Source organism: Gobio gobio (genome assembly GCF_949357685.1).
Source record: "Gobio gobio genome assembly, chromosome: 13".
NCBI classification, from domain to species: Eukaryota; Metazoa; Chordata; class Actinopteri; order Cypriniformes; family Gobionidae; genus Gobio; species Gobio gobio.
The window spans coordinates 11,850,198-11,872,469 of NC_137106.1; the positions used below are offsets into that span (position 1 = coordinate 11,850,198).

The following is a 22,272-nucleotide window of genomic DNA, read 5'->3' on the forward strand; positions in this document are numbered from 1 at the left end:
TTAAGTACAACCAATTTGGATGTTTAAGTCATTTTAACTTAAATTTGAATCTGAGTTGAATCTTGTTTAACTTATTAAATTTTTTTTTTTAATTGCTTAAATTATTTTTGAGTTAAAGCAATGTAAAAACATATGTTGTCATAACTTATTGATCATATCATTTTTTTTTTTACAGTGTACGATCTTATGCTTTGGAATGTAGAGAAGTAAAAGTATCTCAAAATAAAAATTCTCAAGTAAAGTACAGATAGTTTAAAAATGAACTTAAGTACCGACCGTAATGAAGTAAAAATACTTTCATACTGTCCACCACTGCCAACATGCAATCCCTGATATCCATTATTGCTATCCATACATAAATAGCTTGTTTTAGACAGAAAAAGTTGGGTTTTTGGGTGTCCTGTATATATTTCCTATATGTCTTATACATAATAATAATAAAGGCATAAAAGCATGTCTGCTCATACAATTAGAGGAGGAGGAGGAGGAGGAGGAGAAGGAGAAGGAGAAGGAGAAGGAGAAGGAGAAGGAGAAGGAGAAGGAGAAGGAGAAGGAGAAGGAGAAGGAGAAGGAGGAAAATAAAGTATATACTGATGATACTGAATAATACTTGGTTGGGTTCCACTTGAAAGGAAAATCGAAAATTGTCTTATTTATCACATGTGGTTCCAAACCTATAGGCCTAGGCATTTATTTATTCTGCGGAATGCAAAAACATATTTTGAAGAACGTTGGTAAGCAAGCAGTTTCGGTTTCTATTGACTTCTGTTGTCATTTCTGTCCATACATCATACAGGTTTGCAACGATATGAGGGGTGAATAAATAAGGACCATTTTTATTTTGGGTGGACTATCCACATATATAATGTCAACACTATAATGTCACAGCGTGACTTGAGATAAAATGTCATAGGGCTCAAAGAACTTCAGACAGTGAAAAACGAGAGTGGAATTATTATAAGTTATCAGATAGGCGGGGCTTAGTGGCTCAGACGTTTTCTATAATTGGTCAGTGTGCGGGTGGGTCCAAAAATAACTCGTCGATTTAATTTTAGAGTTTAATATTTACATTTTATTTGTGTTTTAAAATATAACCACCATTAAAATATCTCATTGTCATACCTAAAGTGTAAATTATTGTCCAGACAGCTACTGTAATACCGTCTATGGTAATACCACATGTCAAAGGTGCTGTCGTCTGTAACTGCTACTTTTCTCACTGATACTGAGGATGGACCAATCACAGCCGTTTGTGATTAATGTACTCGAGTTTTAAAAATATTATTTACAAACTCAACTCAGATTTGGCAGATTCCTGTTTGTATGCCAGATAGCAGTCGCTTAAAATCAACATTCTAAGAGATTACAAACATTTTTAAATATCTCAAGAAAGACAAAAACACGTTTAGAATTGAATGCGGCTGAATGGAGGATGAGCCATCACGCGCCCCCTTGTAGGATACTTGTGCTCAACAACATGTAATACTATTCGCGTTTGTCGCCCAACAGAAAGAACAGACCTCTATCCCTGTCAAATAACTTCCTCTTCATGTGGCGGAATCATGGAGGTGAATGTTTCAACTGAATCTCTTGAGAGGTAAAAAGTATTGCTGCAGGATTGAAACGATGCTTGCACATAATGTGATCACAATTGCAAATGCACATAACACAATTCACGTTGTTCAATTTGTGAGCGATAATTCTTTATCATCATTGTTGTCATTAAGGACATGTGGCATATGCTTGCAGAGCACTGTAGTATGAAATATTAGACCAGAACAGAATGCACTGTACTCATGATGTGCCATAACATTACATTACAGTGGCGTTCCTGGTGATGAGTTTAAAGAGAAGTTTAAGAAAAATCATGACATTACATTCTACAGGTAAGTATATTATTATTATTAGTAGTAGTACTATATTAATAATAATGTTATTGTTTAGGAAATAAGTCTCCTTAGTGAAATATATTGAATAAGTTTTAACAGTTGACCTTTGATCTCTACAATAGGCGACAGAGAGATAAAGCAGTGTCTCAGTACTTTGCCTCCTTCGAGACTTTAGTGCTCACAGATAGAGGAGCCAGTCTGGATCTCTGTGAGCGGGACTCTCAGGTGGACTGTCACTGCTTTTTTTCAACATAACTCATTCTTTTACTAACTGTTGTCTATCTGGGGGTTGTCAAAATATGTTTAGCACAATCGTTTTAATGCATTTACTTAATTTGATATTATTTTTTTAATTCTGCTTTCTAAAGACTTGGCCATAATCGTGAGTTAAAGGGATAGTTCACCCCAAAAAAACATTCTGTTATTATTTACACACCCTTATGTCGTTACAAATCAGTAAAAATTTAGTTCATCTTCAAAACACAAGGGAAGATCAGACAGATATGCAATTGAAACTTTCACTCTTCATAAAGGTCATAAAGAGATTGTAAAACGAATCCATATGAATTGAGCGATTTAGCCCATATTTTCTGAAGAGGCTCGATCACTTTATACGATGAACCGATTTAATTATTTAATTAAATTGACATAGAAACATTGATCAGCAAACATAAACAGAAGACTCAAACATGCTGTGTAACACAAGAATGAACCTCATTGGTTCTTGCTGAAGCTCAAACATGCTGTTTAATACAAGACTGAACCTCATTGGTTCTTGCATGTCAAGCGAACATGCTTGAGCTTCCGTTTACCACAGCTGATGTGTGAGTTGATGAATGTTTAAATGTGAATAAAAACCTAAATTCGATCTGTTTATCATATAAAGTGATTGTGTCTCTTCAGAAAATTTAGACTAAACCGCTCAATTCATGTGGATTAGTTTTACGATCTCTTATGAACTTTTTTAAGCGTCAAAGTGGTTGTTGTGTATATTTTTTAATAAAGTAATAAATTAATTATTTTTTTGGAATGGTTCACCAAGGCTGCATTTATTTGATAAAAAATATGGTAAAAAAAGAAGCAATATTGTGAAAAAAATGTACAATTTAAAATAACTGTATTCAATTGTAATCTTTAAATTCAAATTATGCCCATATTTAGATTAGATTAGATTAGATTCAACTTTATTGTCATTACACAAGTACAAGGCAACGAAATGCAGTTTAGGTCTAACCAGAAGTGCAATAGCAGCAAGTGCAGGATATACAATGGATGCGTAAGTGCAGGACATGGATATGTACTGAATATGTATAAATATGTATAAATAGAGAGACGTTATTACTATAAACAGAACTGAATTTACAGGTGAATATGTACAGTGAATAAATATACAGATGGCTATTACTATAAACAGAATTTACAGGTGAATATGTACTATGAATACAATATACAGATGGCTATTACTATAAACAGAATTTTACAGATAGAGGTATACAATAATATGTTAGGCTAATATGAGGAATAGCAGTGGATTAGGGTAGTGCAATAAATTATGAACAGAGCTATCCGGAAAAAAAAAAAGTGTAAAGTGCAGTGGAAAGTGGTTGCATATTACAGTTAGAAGTACAGTGCAAAATGCAAATGTAAACATTGGTACTATAAATACAGTCGGCAGTGCAAATGAGCATAATCCAGTTAAGATATGGCAGTGTAAGATGCATATGTAAACAGTTGTTACTGTGATAAACAGTCGGTAGTGCAAATAACAAAGTGAGGGAAGATGTGAGGTAGGAGAGTTATCAGTTTATGAGGGAAGTGGATCAACGGGGGTTTGAGTTCAATAAAGAGACAGCTCTGGGGAAAAAACTGTTCTTTAGTCTGCTGGTCCTGGTCCGGTGGATCCTGAAACGCCTGCCGGAGGGCAGGAGAGAAAACAGTCTGTGGGCTGGGTGAGAGGAGTCCTTGAGGATGCTGCGAGCTCGATGCAGGCAGCGTTTCCTCTGGATGTGCTCGATGGCAGGTAGTGGAGTTCCTGTGATGCGCTGGGCAGTTTTCACCACCCGCTGCAGTGCCTTGCGCTCCGCAACAGAGCAGCTCCCATACCACACTGCCACACAGTTGGTCAGGATGCTTTCTATTGCGCAGCGATAGAAGTTCACCAGGATAGCCGAGGAGAGCTGATTCTTCCTCAGTGTCCTCAGGAAGAAGAGGCGCTGGTGAGCCTTCTTGACCAGGCTGGAGGTGTTGGTCGTCCACGACATGTCCGCCGAGATGTGGATCCCCAGGAACTTGAAACTGGAGACACGCTCAACAGCCATTCCATTGATGTGGATGGTGTCGTGTGTGCCTCTTGACTATTTATTTAGAGTAATAGATAAATAAGTAGACTACTTATTTAGAGTAATAGGGTGATTTCAAACATGTCAAATATCAAAACCGTGATTGAAACTATTTCTACGTCTTCCAGGATCGGCTGTGTCTTCAAATACGGGTAACCCAAAATGGAACGGTCAGAGTTTCTATTGATGAGCTTCAGCCGGTGAAACCACGCTACAACGTTTCAGACGTTCTGGTTGGAGAGATGAGATATGAGCCGTAAGCCATCAACTATGCAATTCTCCTCACATCTCAGTTATCTCTCCTAGATCTGCTACTGCTTCACTGTCATTTCTTTGACAGGCTGAGAGTTCATTGGAAGAGAGAGGACTGTGTATGTCTAACTTGGGGTCTGGGACAGTACCAGCTGCTGGTTTCCTTTTCACCTTTCAAACTAGAGATTTCCTGTGATGGGGAGGAGATTGTCACACTCAACCCAGACAACAAACTCTTCTTTGAGACTCTGCAAGATCCAACAAGGTATGAGGAACAAGTAGCAGTGTTGGTAATAGCTAATGTTGTTTTTCCCCTTTAACACTATTTAAATTTTTTCCAGGTCTTCTTCAAATTCATGTCAGGTGAGATAGGCTTTAATGTGAAAATGTATTATTAGGAGAACTTTCTTGTGTGACAAATCATGTTCTTCCATCTCAAAGGGAGATGAAAATCGATGCGGGCTGTGGAAGGAAACTTTCAGACAGTTTGAGGAAATCAAGGCAAACGGTGAACAGCCATAACATACAGAATACAACTCCATTGTTCATTTCATCAACTCCAGTGAAACTTGTATTATTATTAAGGTTACTAATGATGTATACTTAGGGTTAGGGATTTAAACAAACCCTAAAGGCCCATTCACACATAGCCTGACGTCTGAGTCTGATACTGCTCCAATGGGCTGTGATTATGGGGCGTGTTTCAACCGAACCAGGAAAGAAAATACCTCTGCACTCAATCGGATAGACCTACTACCAATCAGAGCAACGGAGTAAGTGACGTATGTTGAGCGAGGCATAGTTGTCAACAGAACTCAACTGCGCGCATGCTAGAAGAAGTAGAAGAAGATGAGTGTAAACGATCTTTGCCGGTGTTGTAAAAAAAATTAAGGATACACAGAGTACTTATCAACACAATCATCATTTCTGAGAGAAATAGTGAAGGTGAATGCATATACAAACAAGTTCTCCGTTTAGGATTAGAACGAATTCAACCCAAGCGCTCTTTGGTGACGTGGATGATTACGTTACTGCTGATCATCTGTCATCATCGTATAAAGCCCGCCCTGACAATTTCATTGGTCCGAACAGCTCTGGTTCGAGCATAGTTGCTCCACAACGGATCAAGTCCAGACCGAACTTCCCCAACCTCAAATGTTGTGGGCGGGGCTAAGTTCGGCTGGCATCCAGGCTAATTTACACAACCAAGACCAATAACTATAACGATATCTACAAAGTTTTAATAATCATTCTAATGACACAGATGAACGATATGGCTGGAATCACTTTTTTAGAACTATTTTGCCCTGCTGATGAGCAATAATAACATTGACAGCCAATCAGAACCCACCAGACGTTAAAGAGCGTGAGCGTTTAAAGAAGCAGGAGAACTGCAGTGCGCTTCTAATAAACAAAATGTTATCGGCCCTTGCTTGGTGTCGAGTGGACGCCATATAGTAATTGTGGTAACACTTTACACTTCACTTTAAAGGCTTTATATATAATGCATTATAAAAGTATTTTAATGCATTAATAATGCCTTGTATTGCATCTTATATTTCATTGTATGATCTCATGAATAATTATAATACATTATAATACTTATGTTACACCTTTAGAAAGTATAATGCATCAAAACACATGACAAACTTTGGTTAAAATGATTTATGATAAGAGATAATGCATTATAACATGCATAATGAATACCTTTATAAATGCATTATACATAAAGAGTTTACAGAAAGAGTTATCTTAATTGTTATAGTTACCTTTTTTGGTATAAATGAGCCTTAACTGTAATGGTGTGGTCACATTTAAGAAATTAAGATTTATTCGGTTACTTAACATCAAACAAAATGTAGGTACAGCAAATTCATTATAAACAAGGAGGGTAACCGAAAAGGTGTAGGCTGAAGCCGTGGCTTATTACGCCTACCCTATTTACAAAACAACATCAACCAATCAAAATTTAAACATAAACAATATACATGTATAAACATATGCATACATACACACATGGTCATATACACGTACTGTATATATACTCATATTCATACATACACACACTTAATTACAAATGTTTGTTTGTTGCTTGTATTATTTCAATTTTGCACAACAATTATACATAAACTTATCTTAGACAATTTATTCTTAGGCAACCATATATTTGTCAAAAATTAGGATTTTTAACTGTTTTTTAAAATAATAAATGGAGTTGCTCCATTTTCACATTTATCATTGTTTGGAAAATTGAAATTTTTTTTTGAAAAAAATGAATTTTTTTTTTTAACATTTATCATTGTTTGGCACAATTTTGCAGGAAAAACCTAGTAACTTCAAATAGAATCCATGTGATTGTGAGAGGGCAAAAAAATTCCCCCACACAAATTGTGCACCTGGTTCAAGTTTTTCACGTGAGTTTGCCACGTTGTCCGACAGAAAGCTGCTTTGTTTTAAAGTGAATTCTGTGTGAATTGTGCTTTATGTCAATGGACCACTTTTGCCCATAGATTTTTTCAAAGATTTGCCAAAAAGACAGTTCCTTAAGTATTAAACTTTGGTGTGTAACTTGAGAACCAGAATATAATAGATACTTTAGACTCTTCTTTTGACATGGGCTATACAACCATCCATAACACCCGAGCAACCACATAGTAACACCCTAGCAACCACCCAGGACACCCTAACATCCTGCCGGCCAGTTTTACATGAGCAAGCACCACCCACATTCTCTAGTAACATATCAATGCTGATGTCTTAAATCCAGGTCCTAGTTCGTTGGGTATGGACTTAAGTCTCCATGGGTTCAACCATACGTATGGTCTTCCTGAACATGCCGATACCCTGGTGTTGAAGGACACAAGGTAGTGCACATTATTATATAAAATATCTCAGAGGTTGCTTTCACAAATTCATGTGGTTGACTCTGTCCTTACCTACAGAAGACAAGTTGAACAGAATACAGTTTTGCCTAATGTGATGTCAAACCCCAACTTTTGTTTTACTTCACAGTGTCTCTGAGGCGTATCGGCTGTATAACTTGGATGTGTTTGGCTATGACATCAATAGCAGGTTGGGACTTTATGGTTCTGTCCCTGTCCTGATAGCTCACAAGCCAGAGAGGACAGCTGGAGTGTTCTGGCTGAACGCGTCTGAGACACTGGTTGATGTCAAGTACAATTCAGAGCCAAATGAGGTGCAGTTCTGTTATTCAATGGATTGTTTGGAAACAATTGCAGTAGTGTATGGTGTCACTATTGGGCCAGAAATTACACACCAAGTTTAAATGATTTTCAGATAACAGTTGACCATTTGAAGAACGTTTCGCTAAGGTTCCTATTAAGTTACAAAGACGTTATTTCTGAATTTTCCCTGAGCGTTCAAAACATTTGATTTTTAAAATGAATGATTTTTAAAATGGATGTTAAAGGGTTAGTTCACGCACAAATAAAAATTCTGTCATCATTTACTCACCCTTAAGTTGTTCCAAATCTGTATGATTTTTCTTCTGCTGAACACAAACAAAAAAAATTATTTGGAAGAATATGGGTAACCAAACAGTTGATGACCCTAGCAAAAAAATACTATGGAAGTCTAAGGGCCCAGCAACTGTTTGGTTACTGACATTTTTCAAAATATCAGAAGAAAGAAGAAAACACTTTCTGAAACAAGCAGGAACATTAGATGATTGTCCAACTTTACAACAAACAAAAAAAAAGTTCCATGAACAATGTATAAATAACGTTTTTGTACTAACATTTTTAGAACATTATTAAAGACCAGAAAACTTTGAACAAATGTTTTATTAACATTACTGGAATAATGTTTGTTCATAACATTGAGAGAACCTTGCCAGAACATTAGCCAAAGTTCTAAGAACGTTCCCCTATTAGCTGGAGAATAATCTAAATCACTGAAAGAGGAGAAATATGCATTTTCAGATGTCTATTGTTTCAGTTGATTATTTTTGTTTTCTCAACAGAATGAGGATGAACCACCAGGGAAGAAAAGCAAGATCTCACCTCAGACTAATGTGAGATGGATATCAGAGAGTGGAACAATTGACTGTTTCATTTTGCTGGGACCCACAGCTGCCCAAGTGTTCTCTCAGTACGCTCAACTCACAGGTACTGACCATTGTCCAAATATTGTCAATGGTGGTAGAATAGAAAATGGCTTGACATTAACTTTTTTGCTCACCAGCCACTGTGGATAGTGGTTTTCCAAAGTTACTAGCCACTCTGCATTTTCACAAGCCACAATTTTGACATCGATACCATGGGGAAAAACTGCCAAATAGATATTTTTAATATTATCTCATAATATTATCTCTGCTGTCATTTTATGACGACGCACGGATCCATTATACTGTTACACATGCGTTTTGTTTCTCAACTGTTTATGTTCACTTAAAACATAACTGACTATGTGAATACTCGCAAAGACCGGCTTTTTGACATTTTGTTGTGTGTATTTGACTGTTTAAGCTCAATAAGCAGCGAAAATATCTTAATTTAGTACTGAGAGGCAACATGTGCGCGCACTTTGGGTTAGAGCACAAAATCTACAAGAATGAGGAAAATTATGCACAATACGCGCAATCCCACATCGAAATTCAAGACCTGTAACACCAACAATATTCATCCGGAGCAAAAGAAACGAGTGAGTGAGGGGAGGAGGGGTTGCGTGTCTACTTGCTGTCAGAGAGATGAGATGCGAGAAAGCGCAAATTATGTTTTTGACAACACTACATTGTAGTTAGTTTATTATTTCAGATGCCTTTTTAAAAGACTACAACTGAAAAATGCATATAATATAAAATGAACCCACGAAAGTGGCTAGCAAGAGTGACTGCGTTACACGCCACTGCTGAAATATACACGCATTTGACTGGAGTTAATGTCAAGCCATGTACATATACATATATATATATATATATATATATATATATATATATCAATATATACACCGGAAACCTCACACATTCAAATTACAAATGGCCGCACCTGCTCTTACGTTAAAAAGAAGGTGGCTATAAATGTATACAGAAGTTCCTTTAGTATTTCTCTGCCAACAGGCTATCAGGCTCTTCCTCCACTCTTCTCTTTGGGCTATCACCAATGCCGCTGGAACTACGAGGACGAGGCAGATGTGAAAGCTGTGGATGCTGGATTTGACTCCCACAGTATTCCGTATGATGTCATATGGTTGGACATAGAGCACACAAATGGGAAGCGCTACTTCACCTGGGACTCCAAGCTTTTTCCAAACCCAGTAGAACTCCAGCTTCACCTCCAGAAGAAGAACAGGAAGGTATAGTAATGGGCTTCTAAAGTTAAAAGGTATCAGGTTGTTTATGCTTATTATTTGCCTCTTTAGTTGGTTGTTATCAGTGACCCGCACATCAAGATTGATCCTGATTGGTCGTTTTACTGTGAAGCTAAAGAAGGAGGCCATTTTGTGAAGAATAGAGAAGGCACTGTTTATGAAGGAACATGTTGGCCAGGTAAGATCCAGTGTACACGAAAAAGCCAGTCTCAGATTCACAAAACTGTTTATTGTATCATACAGAAAAAAATTCTCAACAAGACAGTCAAAACTGATCAGAATAGATCCTACCATCTATTGATTCCAGTTTGTTCTCTAAACTCTCCATAATTCTTAATTAGTGATCACTATTACTAAGCTAATGATTAAAGGGAAATAGTTCACCTGATAATGAAAATCAGTGTTAGTAATTTAATATTATTTATATATATTTTCTATTGTGGTATTTAACATTTTGAATGAGCTATTATTTTGGTATTTTCATAATCATTTTAGTTTAAGCTTTAGTAATTTTATGACGTGCTTTTGTCAAATTTATTAGATTTTGGGGGTTTTAATATTTATATTTAGCTTCACTGTCACGTCTGGTTGAAAATCAGGAACGAAAAGGTCTTTTATTTACAAAACTCCTAACTTCACAAAACACTCTGGATTTGAAACCGAATAAAAGTGCTGTATTATTTATGCCAGGCCAGTAGCTGGCGATGTCACTTTGTAAAGAAACCCTATGCGCCGTTAGACTGAACACGTGATACATATGCGCATGATCTCACCACTTTCACAAATTCATGTTTTTGTAGTTTACACAGTGTCACATGCCTGTCCTGTCTCGTGTAGCACATGTGGTGTTTTGTTATTTTGGGCCATGTGCTCCTGTCTCTGTCTGGATCCCACCCCCCTTGTTATCTCATTATTGGTTTCATTTGCCCCACCTGTTGTTCCCTCATTACCTGCCTGATTTGTCCCTTTTATAAGTTCCTTTGTGTTTGCAGTCTGTGTCGGATCGTTGTATTGTCTACGTCTCCGGTTTCCCCGTGATCTCTGTTGGTTTGTTTTGAGTTTGTATTTGTTATTTCTGATTATGCCCCCCCCCCCCCCCCCCCCCTGTGGGTTTTTGTTTTATGCTTATGTTTATTTTTTATTATTAAACTTCATTTTTCCTGCAATTAAGTCCTCACCCCTTTTTCACCACACCGAACGTGACACACAGAGGTGATAACGGTATCATTTTTAAAAGTTTACGTTTTCAGGCCCCTAAAACGCTGTTGTCGAGTAAATGAACAGTCAAAATGCATAAAAAGTTTCCAGTTTTTAGTTCAGAACGGCATAGGGTAAATGTTAGTTCTCCAAATTAAACTTGTTTAATTTCAGTTGATTGCCAAGGCAGCCTTTCTCATTTTCAGTCAAGTTTATGTTAAAATAATCTAATATGTGTATTTTATTTCAATTAATGGTTAAACATTTGAATAGTTTTAGTTTTAGTTAACAATAACAACACTGAAAATTCCTTCATCATTTATTCACCCTCGTGTCGTTTGACTTTTGGCCATCTGTGAAATCAAAAATATTTTTTTTTGGTTACCATTGATTTCCATTTTATGGACAAAAAACAACAACACCTAAATCAGAAAAAGTGTTCCACAGAAGAAAGAAAATTACATGAGACATGAGTTTTTTTTATTTTTGGATGAACTATCCCATTAATAATATACTTATTTACATTAAGTTTTACATCAAGTTTAGCACTCACATTTTTTAAGAAAATGTCAAAATCAAATAATTACTGTTTCCTCAGGTGAATCCAGTTATTTGGACTTCAGTAGCTCAAAGACAAGGTCATGGTATGCCAGACAGTTCTCTCTAAGCAAATACGAAGTGAGTCTCAATTTTTGGTCACTATTAAGGTTTTACCTAATTCATCTATTACTTCCTAAAATTACTAAAAAGAGGGACTATTTTAAGTGGTTCCTTAGCATATCTAAAAAACAATTAATTGTCTCTACATTTCTATAAGTAACTGCTCTTTATCCACTCTTGCATTAGGGCTCAACAGAATCTTTGTTTGTGTGGAATGACATGAATGAACCTTCTGTCTTTAACGGGCCAGAGCAGACAATGCCAAAAGATGCAATGCACTATGGAGGATGGGAACATAGGGAGCTACACAACTTATATGGCTTCTATCAGGTAAGCTCGGTCAAAACATGCTTGTAATATAGAGATAGGCTATGGTTATATTGTTTTTTTTATTCCCCTTAACAGCATATGGCTACATTTGAGGGCTTATTAACCCGCTCAGGTGGCACAGAAAGGCCGTTTATCCTTTCACGTTCCTTCTTTGCTGGGTCTCAAAGATTAGGTAACTTCAAAATCAGAAGACATATGCCCATTGTGTTGATGGAAACAAACAACACGGCCCATAGCAACACTGAACTGTTTATGTCACAGGTGCCATATGGACTGGGGACAATGTTGCTACTTGGGAGTACTTGAAGATTTCAATACCCATGCTGCTGTCATTGAGTTTGACAGGAATACAGTTTTGTGGAGGTTAGACTAATAAGGCCACAGTCTTATTAATTTTAATATATCATATTTTAACCTACAAAGTAAAATTTATTGTAATATCAATGGTAAGTATGTCATACATATAGTATAGTAACACACTCAGGGCCTAAAAGTAACCTTTTGCCACACCTGCCAATGGCCATGAAACTGTTTTTGCAAAAACTGGCAGTTATGATGCCAAATTTTTTAGATACCAGTGAAAATTCAAAAATTGAATAAAGTAGGCTAATCGAATGTAAAATAACATTGCATAGTCTTCACTGTATAAATTAAACATAGATTGATCCTTATTAAAGTTACAGAGCAGCGAGTGTTTTTTAACATTAAAGGTATATTAGGCTGCTGTCACTTTAAGACCAAATGCATGGATCATATATTCTGATACATTATGTTACACATGTTTTCTTTCTCAACTATTTACATTAATTTAAGAAATAACTGACTATGTTTACTAGGATACTCGCCCAGACAGGCATTTTTTGACATCATTTTGTCAGTTCAAGCGCAAGAAGAGGTAAAAGAGAGCTCAATTTAGTATTTGCGCTGTGTGTGTAACGGCTTTCTGGGCGCGTGCTTCGGATGTTTAAACTCCCCACACATCATGCAAGTAATGAATTGAGTTCCCTTTTTTCATCTTCTTGCGCTTGAATATTTAAATTGGCAAGGCTTAAACTTTCGTGACAATGCAGCGCAGGTCCATCAACTGTCCCAAGTGTCATTCATGTTTGTTCACAATCATGTTCTCACAATATTGTATTGTTAGAATTCATAAAAAATGTTACCGGACAACTGGCAATTGACACCGTTTCAAATACTCGCCAACGTCTTTACTCGCATTTGGTGCTTGGCGAGTGTTCATTTTAGGCCCTGAATACACTACTGTCCAATCTCACTATGAACTAGCTGCTTATTAGCATGCATATTACTAGGATATTGGCTGTTTATTAGTACTTATAAAGCACATATTAATGCATTATTCCAACCCAATACCTAAACTCAACAACTACCTTACTAACTATTAATAAGCAGTGATTAGGAGTTTATTGAGGCAAAAGTTTGTAGATAATAAGTTAATAGTGAGAATTCGACCCTAATCTAAATTAACACTTTTGTGTAGCATTAAATTGATCAAAAGTGACAGTAAAGACATTTATTATATTATAAACTATTTTTATTTCAAATAAATGCTCTTCCTTTGAAATTTCTATTCATAAAAGAATCCTGGTATCATGATGTCCAAAGAAATATTAAGCAACAACTGTTTTCAACATTGATAATAATAAGAAATGTTTCTTGAACAGCAAATCAGCATATTATTATGATTTCTGAAGGATCACGTGACTGCAGACGGGAGTAATGATGCTGAAAATTCAGCTTTGACCACAGAAATAAAGCACATTGAAAACGTATTACATTTTAAATCAGTTATTTAAATTGTAATGATATTTTACAATATTACTGTTTTACTGTATATTCAAATACAAGTACGTAAGAGACTTCTTTAAAAAAAATCTTACCATCTCCAAACTTTTGAACGATAGTGTTTGTTAATGCTGAACTGGGCGTAAAATGACTATCACTGATTCAATATGGTCACGTATGTGTGTGTAGCCGATGTAGGGGGTTTTGTGCAGGATCCAGACCCTGAGCTTCTGGTCCGCTGGTATCAAGCAGGGGCTCTTCAGCCGTTTTTCAGGGGACACTCTGCTAAAGTGACCAAGCGTCGTGAGCCCTGGCTGTTTGGGGACGAAGTCACCTCTGCAATCCGCTGTGCTGTTCAGGACAGATACTGTCTCCTGCCGTACTGGTACACTCTGTTTCACCAAGCACACACGTCAGCCCTGCCTCCCATCAGGTACTGCATTTTAAACTGCAGCACAACCTTATTTAGTATGGCTTATGTGTTTGCTGATACAGTAGAGTTGATTTAAAAAAAATATGTTAGAAAAGTGAGCTGCTGGAAAGAGACATGTCATTTCCCTGGCCAGTTCCAACCTCCATCTTTGTTTCTGTGTGTTTCTCTACAGACCTCTTTGGGTAGAGTTTCCCAGCGATACAAGCACATTTGCTGTGGAGAACCAGTACATGATTGGTAAACATGACTAGATCTGCTGTGTAATGCTGCCATATTTACACCTGATATTAAAGGGATAGTTCACCCAAAAATGAAAATTCTGTCATAATTTACTCACCCTCAAGTTGTTCCAAACCTGTAAGAGTTTCTTTGTTCTGCTGAACACAAAAGAAGATAGTGTGAAGAATGTTTGTAACAAAGCAGAGAGAGCAACCACTGACTACCATAGTATTTTTCCCCCTACTATGGTAGTCAATGGTTGCTCTCTCTGCTTTGTTTGTGTTCAGCAGAACAAAGAAACTCTTACAGGTTTGGAACAACTTGATGGTGAGTAAATGATGACAGAATTTTCATTTTTGGGTGAACTATCCCTTTAAGATGCATTTTGGTTGATTGGATCACAAGTGGGCGATGCTAAATACAGGTGTAAACGGGGTCTAAAACATGTTGAGTTTGTCCAATTTCGATCACTTCCAGAGGTAGCCAAAAACAGAGGCCTGTAAATAATGATAAGCAGGATGCCTGGAGCACCTTTTAACACAATACCCAGGTATTTGAAAGACAAAAAAATCACCAAATGATACTTGCTAACATTGATAGACATCTTTAAAAAGAGCAGCAACACCTTCACCTCTCCTAACCACTCTGCAGACACTCATAAAAGTAAAGTTAGGAGGGCAGACCTGCCAACATGTACGCATTTTTCGTACTCGGCACGCATTTTGACCCTTTGGTACGCTTGTACGATTCGCTGCTCTCTATGTACGCATTTTGTTGCATCTCGCATTTCGCCGGTTTCAGTGCAATCTATGACGTTGATTCTGCTGCTGAGCCACAGCGTGAAAGTGGAGTGAAAAGCTTTCGGCCAATCAGAGCGCTTCATTACCTCGCTTACATGCCCGCCCCTCCTAGACAAATGCTTCGAGTCCGCGCTGCGCGCGTTCGTTTCATTTCAGTGCCTCAAGCAAGCTAGGCAGGCCGGATAACTGCAGGCTTGCATGCCATGGCTGAACCGCCTCACAGAGATACGCTGTTGGCGGTTACAGCCGCGGATGACTTGACGAAAAATTATATTTTAAATAAATTTGGGCGAGTGGCGGTTGAACCAATCAAATGGGAAAAAATATATGCATTCTTAAATATTGTTACAGTGTACTAAGCAAACCTGCAAGCTATGAGCCCAGCTGTCAGTATGGAGGCCTAGGCTAAGTTACTTCTCGTAGATATTTTAAAACAGCCAGTCGTTGTAGCCTACCACTCGGGGAATAGGCATTTAAAACAGACAGATTATGGAGTGATATAAAAATGGCATCGGGCAATGGCAGCGCGAGATGTTCAGAAGAACGCAAGAGCTAAACTTCTACAAGCTCAATAACATCCAGAGCAAAAAATAAGGTAAAAAAATAGTCGAAAAACTTTGCCCATCGTTTATTACCAGATGTGCAAGGCAAGCGGGCAAGTTTTGGGGTTGTTATGGTCGGATAATTAAAATGTGAACATGCACGTTGCACAGTTGTTCGGTTGACTTTCACCGAATTTTAATGAATGAATAGAGTTTGTGTAATATCAAGCTCCTTAATTTGTTTCTTGTATGATTATGTTTGACCTGCTGGTATAAAATGTTTATAAACTGTTGTGTTGTGTTGCGTCGCGTCTTGCCACATTCAATGTAGAAAGCATTGCTTTCGTTTGAGGGTGCTTAACTCGCGTCAGTAGACAAAAAGTTACCTGATTGTGACAGATGGTCGAATTCACATGACACATTATAAATTAGCATTATAGTCTGCCATAGCCTACCCTACAGTATCAAAAAGACCAAAGCCCTCTGATGCAGGGAAGATGAAAAATGTGGATAAAGACAGAGGTAAAGTGATGTAATGAAGGAACAGTTTATCTAATTGCATAGTATTAAGATACTAGTAAATGAATGGCAATTATTTTTACCTTAAACTTTATGCTAACAATTGTGCTGGGTTGTCCAGAGTGGCACCAGACAGTGTGACTTTACCTTAATCTTGTCAGATTTTTTTAAACGCATGGAATATCAGTTTTTTATTAATGTTTTTACTCTACAGTTGTGTAGTTGTGTTAAATTATATACATTTTTATTTATTAATTAAAATTCATATTTAATTTGATTAAATATTAAATTAAATTTACATAAATTAGTAATAATAGTCTATTTATATAATAGCAACATTTTATGTCAAATTCAAATAAAATATCTACTACTCAGTTTCATTCATAGTGAAAATATGAAATGGGCCATAGTTTAGTGGAAGATTGCTGCCATCTACTGGAAAACAAACACTTTTGCTATTGAATACGGTAGTTTGTTATTAATCTTACTATTTGTGTTTAATCTGTCTTTGGTTCTATTTTTGTATGACGTTTAACCATCATCAGCCTTTTTTGTATATAATATCCTGAACACAATGATGGGTGTGTAGTAACTGTATAACATTTATGGTCTACTTGTATTTGGTTATGGAGTAACTAATAAATCGTAATTGATGAAAGTATATTGTGTATATTATGTATTTTAGTGTTAGGTATCTCATAGATTACTTACTGGTGTGTGGACAACGGTAGAGCGTACATTGGCGGTGGGCTGTCGGGTGGGGTGGGGGGGGGGGGGGGGGTGTACTCATAAAGTTTCTTCAAGGTTGGCAGGTCTGGGAGGGGCTGTTTCATTGAGGTCTGTTGCACTGCAGCTGTCTTCTAGCCACGTTTCATTTAGAAGCAAAAAATCTAGGTTGTTTGTGGTTATTAAGTTGTTGACTAGAAATGATTTGTTCTTAAGTGAACGGATGTTTAAAAGTGCTAACTTAACAGTTTTATTTTTTCCCCCCACAGTAATCTTAGTTTGACAAGTAACAGGCAGCAGATTAGATGGGTTTGCAATACGGCCTGAGAAGGCCTTAGACTTTCTATCACGCAATAGAACAGAAATAGAGAAAGAGACTGGGTTCCCGCTTGTTCTGTAGACATTTGATAAGTGACTGTTAAAGCGATTGCAATGTCCGATTTGCAAGCTGATTCTTTTAAACTAACCTGTTGGAACAATTCACAAATCTCACTGAATGATTAATTCACGAATCGGATAGTTTCAAAATATTTAAAACGTAAATTTAAATGTTAATATATATGTTGAAGTTTATTGGTTTGATAATATTAAAATAACAATAAAATGTTTGGTTATTTGCAGAATGCAAATTAGTAGTTTTCATCTACTAATTTTTCTTATTGGAGGATGGAATTTATAAAATTGCCAAATAATGGTTCATTGATCACACTTTTAAAACTTACATTAAAAATCCAAGTATTTTTCTACTTTTACTCAAAAAAGAATTGAAAATGAGTGCTTATACTTTATTTTTTTTCCACTTGACTTGTGTACTTCATCCACCACTGGTCACTATAATGAGATTTTTTTTTTTAAAAACATAGTCCAATGTCAGATACCATTCTAACTAATGGACATTTTTCAGGCAGTGCTCTCCTTGTGTGCCCTGTGACAGATCCTGGGGTCACAGAGGTCAGGGTTTTGCTCCCAGGGTCTGATGAGGTAAGCCTAATTCACAAATGAATTGGACTATATACATTGATTGTACTGAAGGTTAAAATGTGTTGTTCATAAGAGATGTTTTGTGTGTTTGAAAGCTGTGGTACGACACAAACACAGCAGAGGTACACAAAGGTGCCAGAACTCTGGATCTGCCAGTGACCCTGAACACCGTGAGTGACTCACATTAGATCTCTGATACAGCGATCTACTGAATATAGTAGTCTTACAGAGTTATTTACGGGATACCCTCTGTGTTAGGTGCCCGTGTTCCAGCGGAGCGGGACAGTGCTGCCCAGGAGAGCAGGTTGTGGGTCAAGTACAGCAGACTTACAGCAGCATCCAATCACTCTCACTGTGGCCCTGGACACTAAGGTGACCACATGACAAATAAACAAAAAGTACTGGGTGGTAACATAGGGCAGGTCAGGGATGGAATCAGATGCTAATACCATAATATAAACTGTGTGTATTACAGTTTCCACAAACAATATTAAGCAATAAGCAACTGTTTTCCACATTGATAATAATAAGAAATTTTTCTTAGGCAGCAAATCATCATATTAGAATGATTTCTGAAGGATCATGTGACACTGAAGCTAAAAATTCAGCTTTGATCACAGAAATAAATTACACTTTAAAATATATTGGTTAGTGCTTAGTTGCTTGTAATTATGGATCATTTACGGTTATTACTGTAGTAAGTACATATTAAAGCAAAGTGTGTACCAAATTTGTGCTTATATAGATTTGAAACATAATTTTGAAAGTGAAGGATTTAAAGTTCTCCTTTTATGCTTTTTTGAATATTACCTTTCACGCAGCAAGTAAAAAACACTGTAGCTGCAGCTGAGGCCTTCTTGTTGTTGACATGTCGAGAAGACGCTGTTTTCAGTGCTGCGTGTGAATCCACTTTGCTGCATTTCAAAAGGATGAGAACACGCGCTGGAATTCATATGGAAAAACCAACGCAGTTACTTTTCGTGTCGCTGTTTATCAAGTGCTGAGGAAGATCCAGAGCTGAAATTCAGATATGGTAATAGGCGTTTCGTTTCCAACACGTGCCGCAAGCGGTCGACCAATCACAACAGACTGGGCCTTTGACCAATCAGAGCAGAGCAGGCTCTCAGAAAGGAGGGGTTTAGAGAGACTGAATCTTTGAACTAACCGTTTTCAGACTCAGTATATTATGAGAAAATTAAAGTGTTGTAGGATACCTCCAAAACAAAATTTAGAATCTTTAAAATAGTATAATAGGGCCACTTTAAGACATTAGAGCTGTTACACTTCTAGTGTAAAATAAGATTATTGTTATAATTATAATAAAATATTAATTTTTGCAGTACAATTGTGATTTAAAACAGTAATATATTCTGTCTTATTAGAATAAATAATAAAAATAAAAATGATAAAAATGTGACCATTAGCCATCATCAAAAAAACTGTGAATATGTAAATGCCTTGTTAATTTATTGAAATATTAACTTAAAATCTCAGGGGGTACATCAAGTAAAGATTTTCAGTCAAAGTAGCTTGGCTGACAAAAAAGTTTGGGAACCCCTGCTCTTACAGTATTTCAAATTATACATGTCCAGAATATATACTATTGCAAGTTAACATGTCCAAAGAAACAAGGATGTACATGGTTGATTTTGTTAGTGCCTCATAGTCAAATCTTTGAGGAGCCCAACATTAAACAAAATTTTATCACACACACACACACACACACACACACACACACACACACACACACACACACACACACACACACACACACACACACACACACACACACACACACACACACACACACACACACACACACACACACACACACACACACACACACACACACACACGTTGGGTTTACATGTTTTATGGGGACTTTCCATTGACATCATGATTTTTATACTTTACAAACTGTATATTCTATCCCTCTACACTATCCCTACCCCTAAACCTACCCATCACAGAAAACTTTCTGCACTTTTACATTTTCCAGAAACATCACTTAGTATGATTTATAAGCTGTTTTCCTCATGGAGACCAAAAATGTCCCCACAAGGACATGGATTTTGGATATTGCCATCTTTGTGGGGACCTTTTGTCCCCATAACATAGGGTTTACCAGGACCACACACACATACACACAATTATAGACTGCATTGATTTGAATTATATGTTTTGCATTACAGGGCAATGCTGATGGATTTCTTTATCTGGATGATGGCCACTCTTTTAGCTACAGAGACCAGATGCAGTTCTGCCTGCGTCGTTTTAGCATGCGAGCTGGCAGGCTTGTTAGCAGGTAATGGCTCAACATCACTTTTCATTTTCCTTTATTTTTTAGGTAAGGTCCTATTTAGTTTGATCTTTTGGTATTGTTTACAAAAAATCTAAAATTTAGAACAGGTTCTATAACATTGTGTGTGTGTGTGTTCAGAAAGCTCAATACACCGTTCTCCTTGTGCCGTGTGTTTTCAGCTGTGCTGAAGATAAAGGCTTGTTTGTCTCCGGTGACAAAGTGGAATCAGTGGTCATTCTTGGTCTGAATAGTTTGAAAAGAAAACCCAAGCTCAAGTCAGGTGTGTAGATGGCAAAAGTTTTCTTTTGTGGTAACTATTAGTAGAATACTTCTTGTATAAATAATGTGGTTACCTGAGAGTTATAATATAAACCTTCTGATTCTCTCTTTAAGGTGCGGCGAAGACACCAGTCCTTTTTGAATTCGATGTAAAACGAGGTGTACTAACTTTAACTGGCTTGGGCCTAGAAATACACAAAGACTGGGAAATAATAATATAGTGGATGGTATATTTTGCAGATTACCAGGAGTTTGCACTATTTTATTTTGTTTTTACACTTTTAATTTTGTCAGATGCTGTTGCATGCCTTAAAAAGAGTCACTGCAGCTAATATTTGCAATATAACAATTTAATAATGCAGTTTAATATTCCCTCCATAATGATTGTGTACCTCAAGAAATGATATGATTTTAGAGGTTGGGTTGTTTTAACATGAATTACTAGCTAGTTTCCTTTGCCAAACTTACATAATACTGTAGATTTGACATGATGGAGGTGAAATTTGTTTTCAAAAGACAGAAATTGCAAAAACATCTTAATTTCTAAATAAAGAATTCTCAAAGAGCTAAGCAATTTTGTTTTTTCATGATCCATGTACAGTACCATTCAAAAAGTTGTGGCCAGTAAGGTCATTTTATTTATGAAATTAATAGGGCTGTCAAAAGATTAATCGCGATTAATCGCATCCAAAATAAAAGTGTGTGTTTACATAATATGTGTGTGTACTCTGTTAATTATTATTTATATATAAATACACTGTCACAGACACGTCAGGTTCCACCCTCCACCAATCACAGCGCACTCCTTCCCCAGAGTACTGATCACCATCACCTGCACCTCATCACCACACTCATCACCAGCACTACAAGACTCACAACCACACAGCACTCCACGTCCGGTCTCGTTCGCATATACTTCAGGCTATGCTTACCTCAAGGACTCTACTACTGATACTTACCTGTCTCCAGCGTGTCTCCTTCCTTCCGTGTTCCTTGTCTGCTGTGTGGGTGTGTTCCTGTCCGTCCCTCAGTACTCCAGCGATCTACAGTTTCCAACGATCTCCAGTCTCCAGCGACCTCCAGGCTCCAGCGTCCTTCCATCTACAAAACAAAAGACAGTAACTCTCTCTCTCTCGTATCACCTTCTAATCTACCAACAACCGGTTTACTCACCTGCTCCACAACACCTGCTCTACTGTGGTCTAATAAACTACCCTTACCTGTTAACATCTGTATCTGCCTCCTGTGTACTTGTAACATACACACACATTCATATATTTAAGAAATATTTGCATGTATATACATTTATATAATCTATAATATATATAAATATAAATGTTTTATAGATAAAAATAATATTTTTTTCTTAAATATATACATGCTTGTGTGTGTATTTATATATAAATAATAATTAACAGAGTACACACACATGTATATTATGTAAACACAAACTTTTATTTTAGATGCGATTAATCGCGATTAATCTTTTGACAGCCCTAGAAATTAATATTTGTATTTCAATTTAACTGATCAAATGTGACAGTAAAGACATTTATAATGTTACAAAATATTTATATTTCTCATAAATTTCTATTCATCAAAGAATCCTGACAAAATGTATCATGATTTTAACCAAAAAATTGATGATAATAAAATAAATTGTTCTTGAGTAC

The 22,272-nt window shown here is 36.7% G+C and overlaps 1 protein-coding gene across 4 annotated transcripts; it reads left to right on the top strand.

Moving 5' to 3' along the window:
* Positions 1–1,515: 1,515 nt before the first annotated feature.
* ganc (glucosidase, alpha; neutral C) lies at positions 1,516–21,312 on the top strand. Of its 4 annotated transcripts, none has more exons than XR_013817780.1 (24): positions 1,516–1,597; positions 1,824–1,886; positions 2,012–2,114; positions 4,357–4,484; positions 4,569–4,745; positions 4,822–4,843; positions 4,922–4,988; positions 7,248–7,344; positions 7,493–7,676; positions 8,463–8,607; positions 9,558–9,793; positions 9,860–9,986; positions 11,604–11,683; positions 11,852–11,995; positions 12,071–12,167; positions 12,257–12,358; positions 13,988–14,231; positions 14,404–14,468; positions 17,946–18,018; positions 18,114–18,188; positions 18,277–18,390; positions 20,211–20,323; positions 20,500–20,600; positions 20,714–21,311. XR_013817780.1 is itself a non-coding variant. In XM_079833433.1 (24 exons), exons 1-24 carry the CDS (start codon positions 1,563–1,565, stop codon positions 20,818–20,820), a joined length of 2,703 nt encoding a protein of 900 aa, XP_079689559.1. In that variant the 5' UTR covers positions 1,516–1,562; the 3' UTR covers positions 20,821–21,312. The 4 variants fall into 4 exon arrangements, 3 of the variants coding, with proteins under 3 accessions (XP_079689559.1, XP_079689560.1, XP_079689561.1); XM_079833433.1 differs by having other exon boundaries at positions 17,942–18,018; positions 20,714–21,312; XM_079833434.1 differs by having other exon boundaries at positions 17,972–18,018.
* Positions 21,313–22,272: the final 960 nt, after the last annotated feature.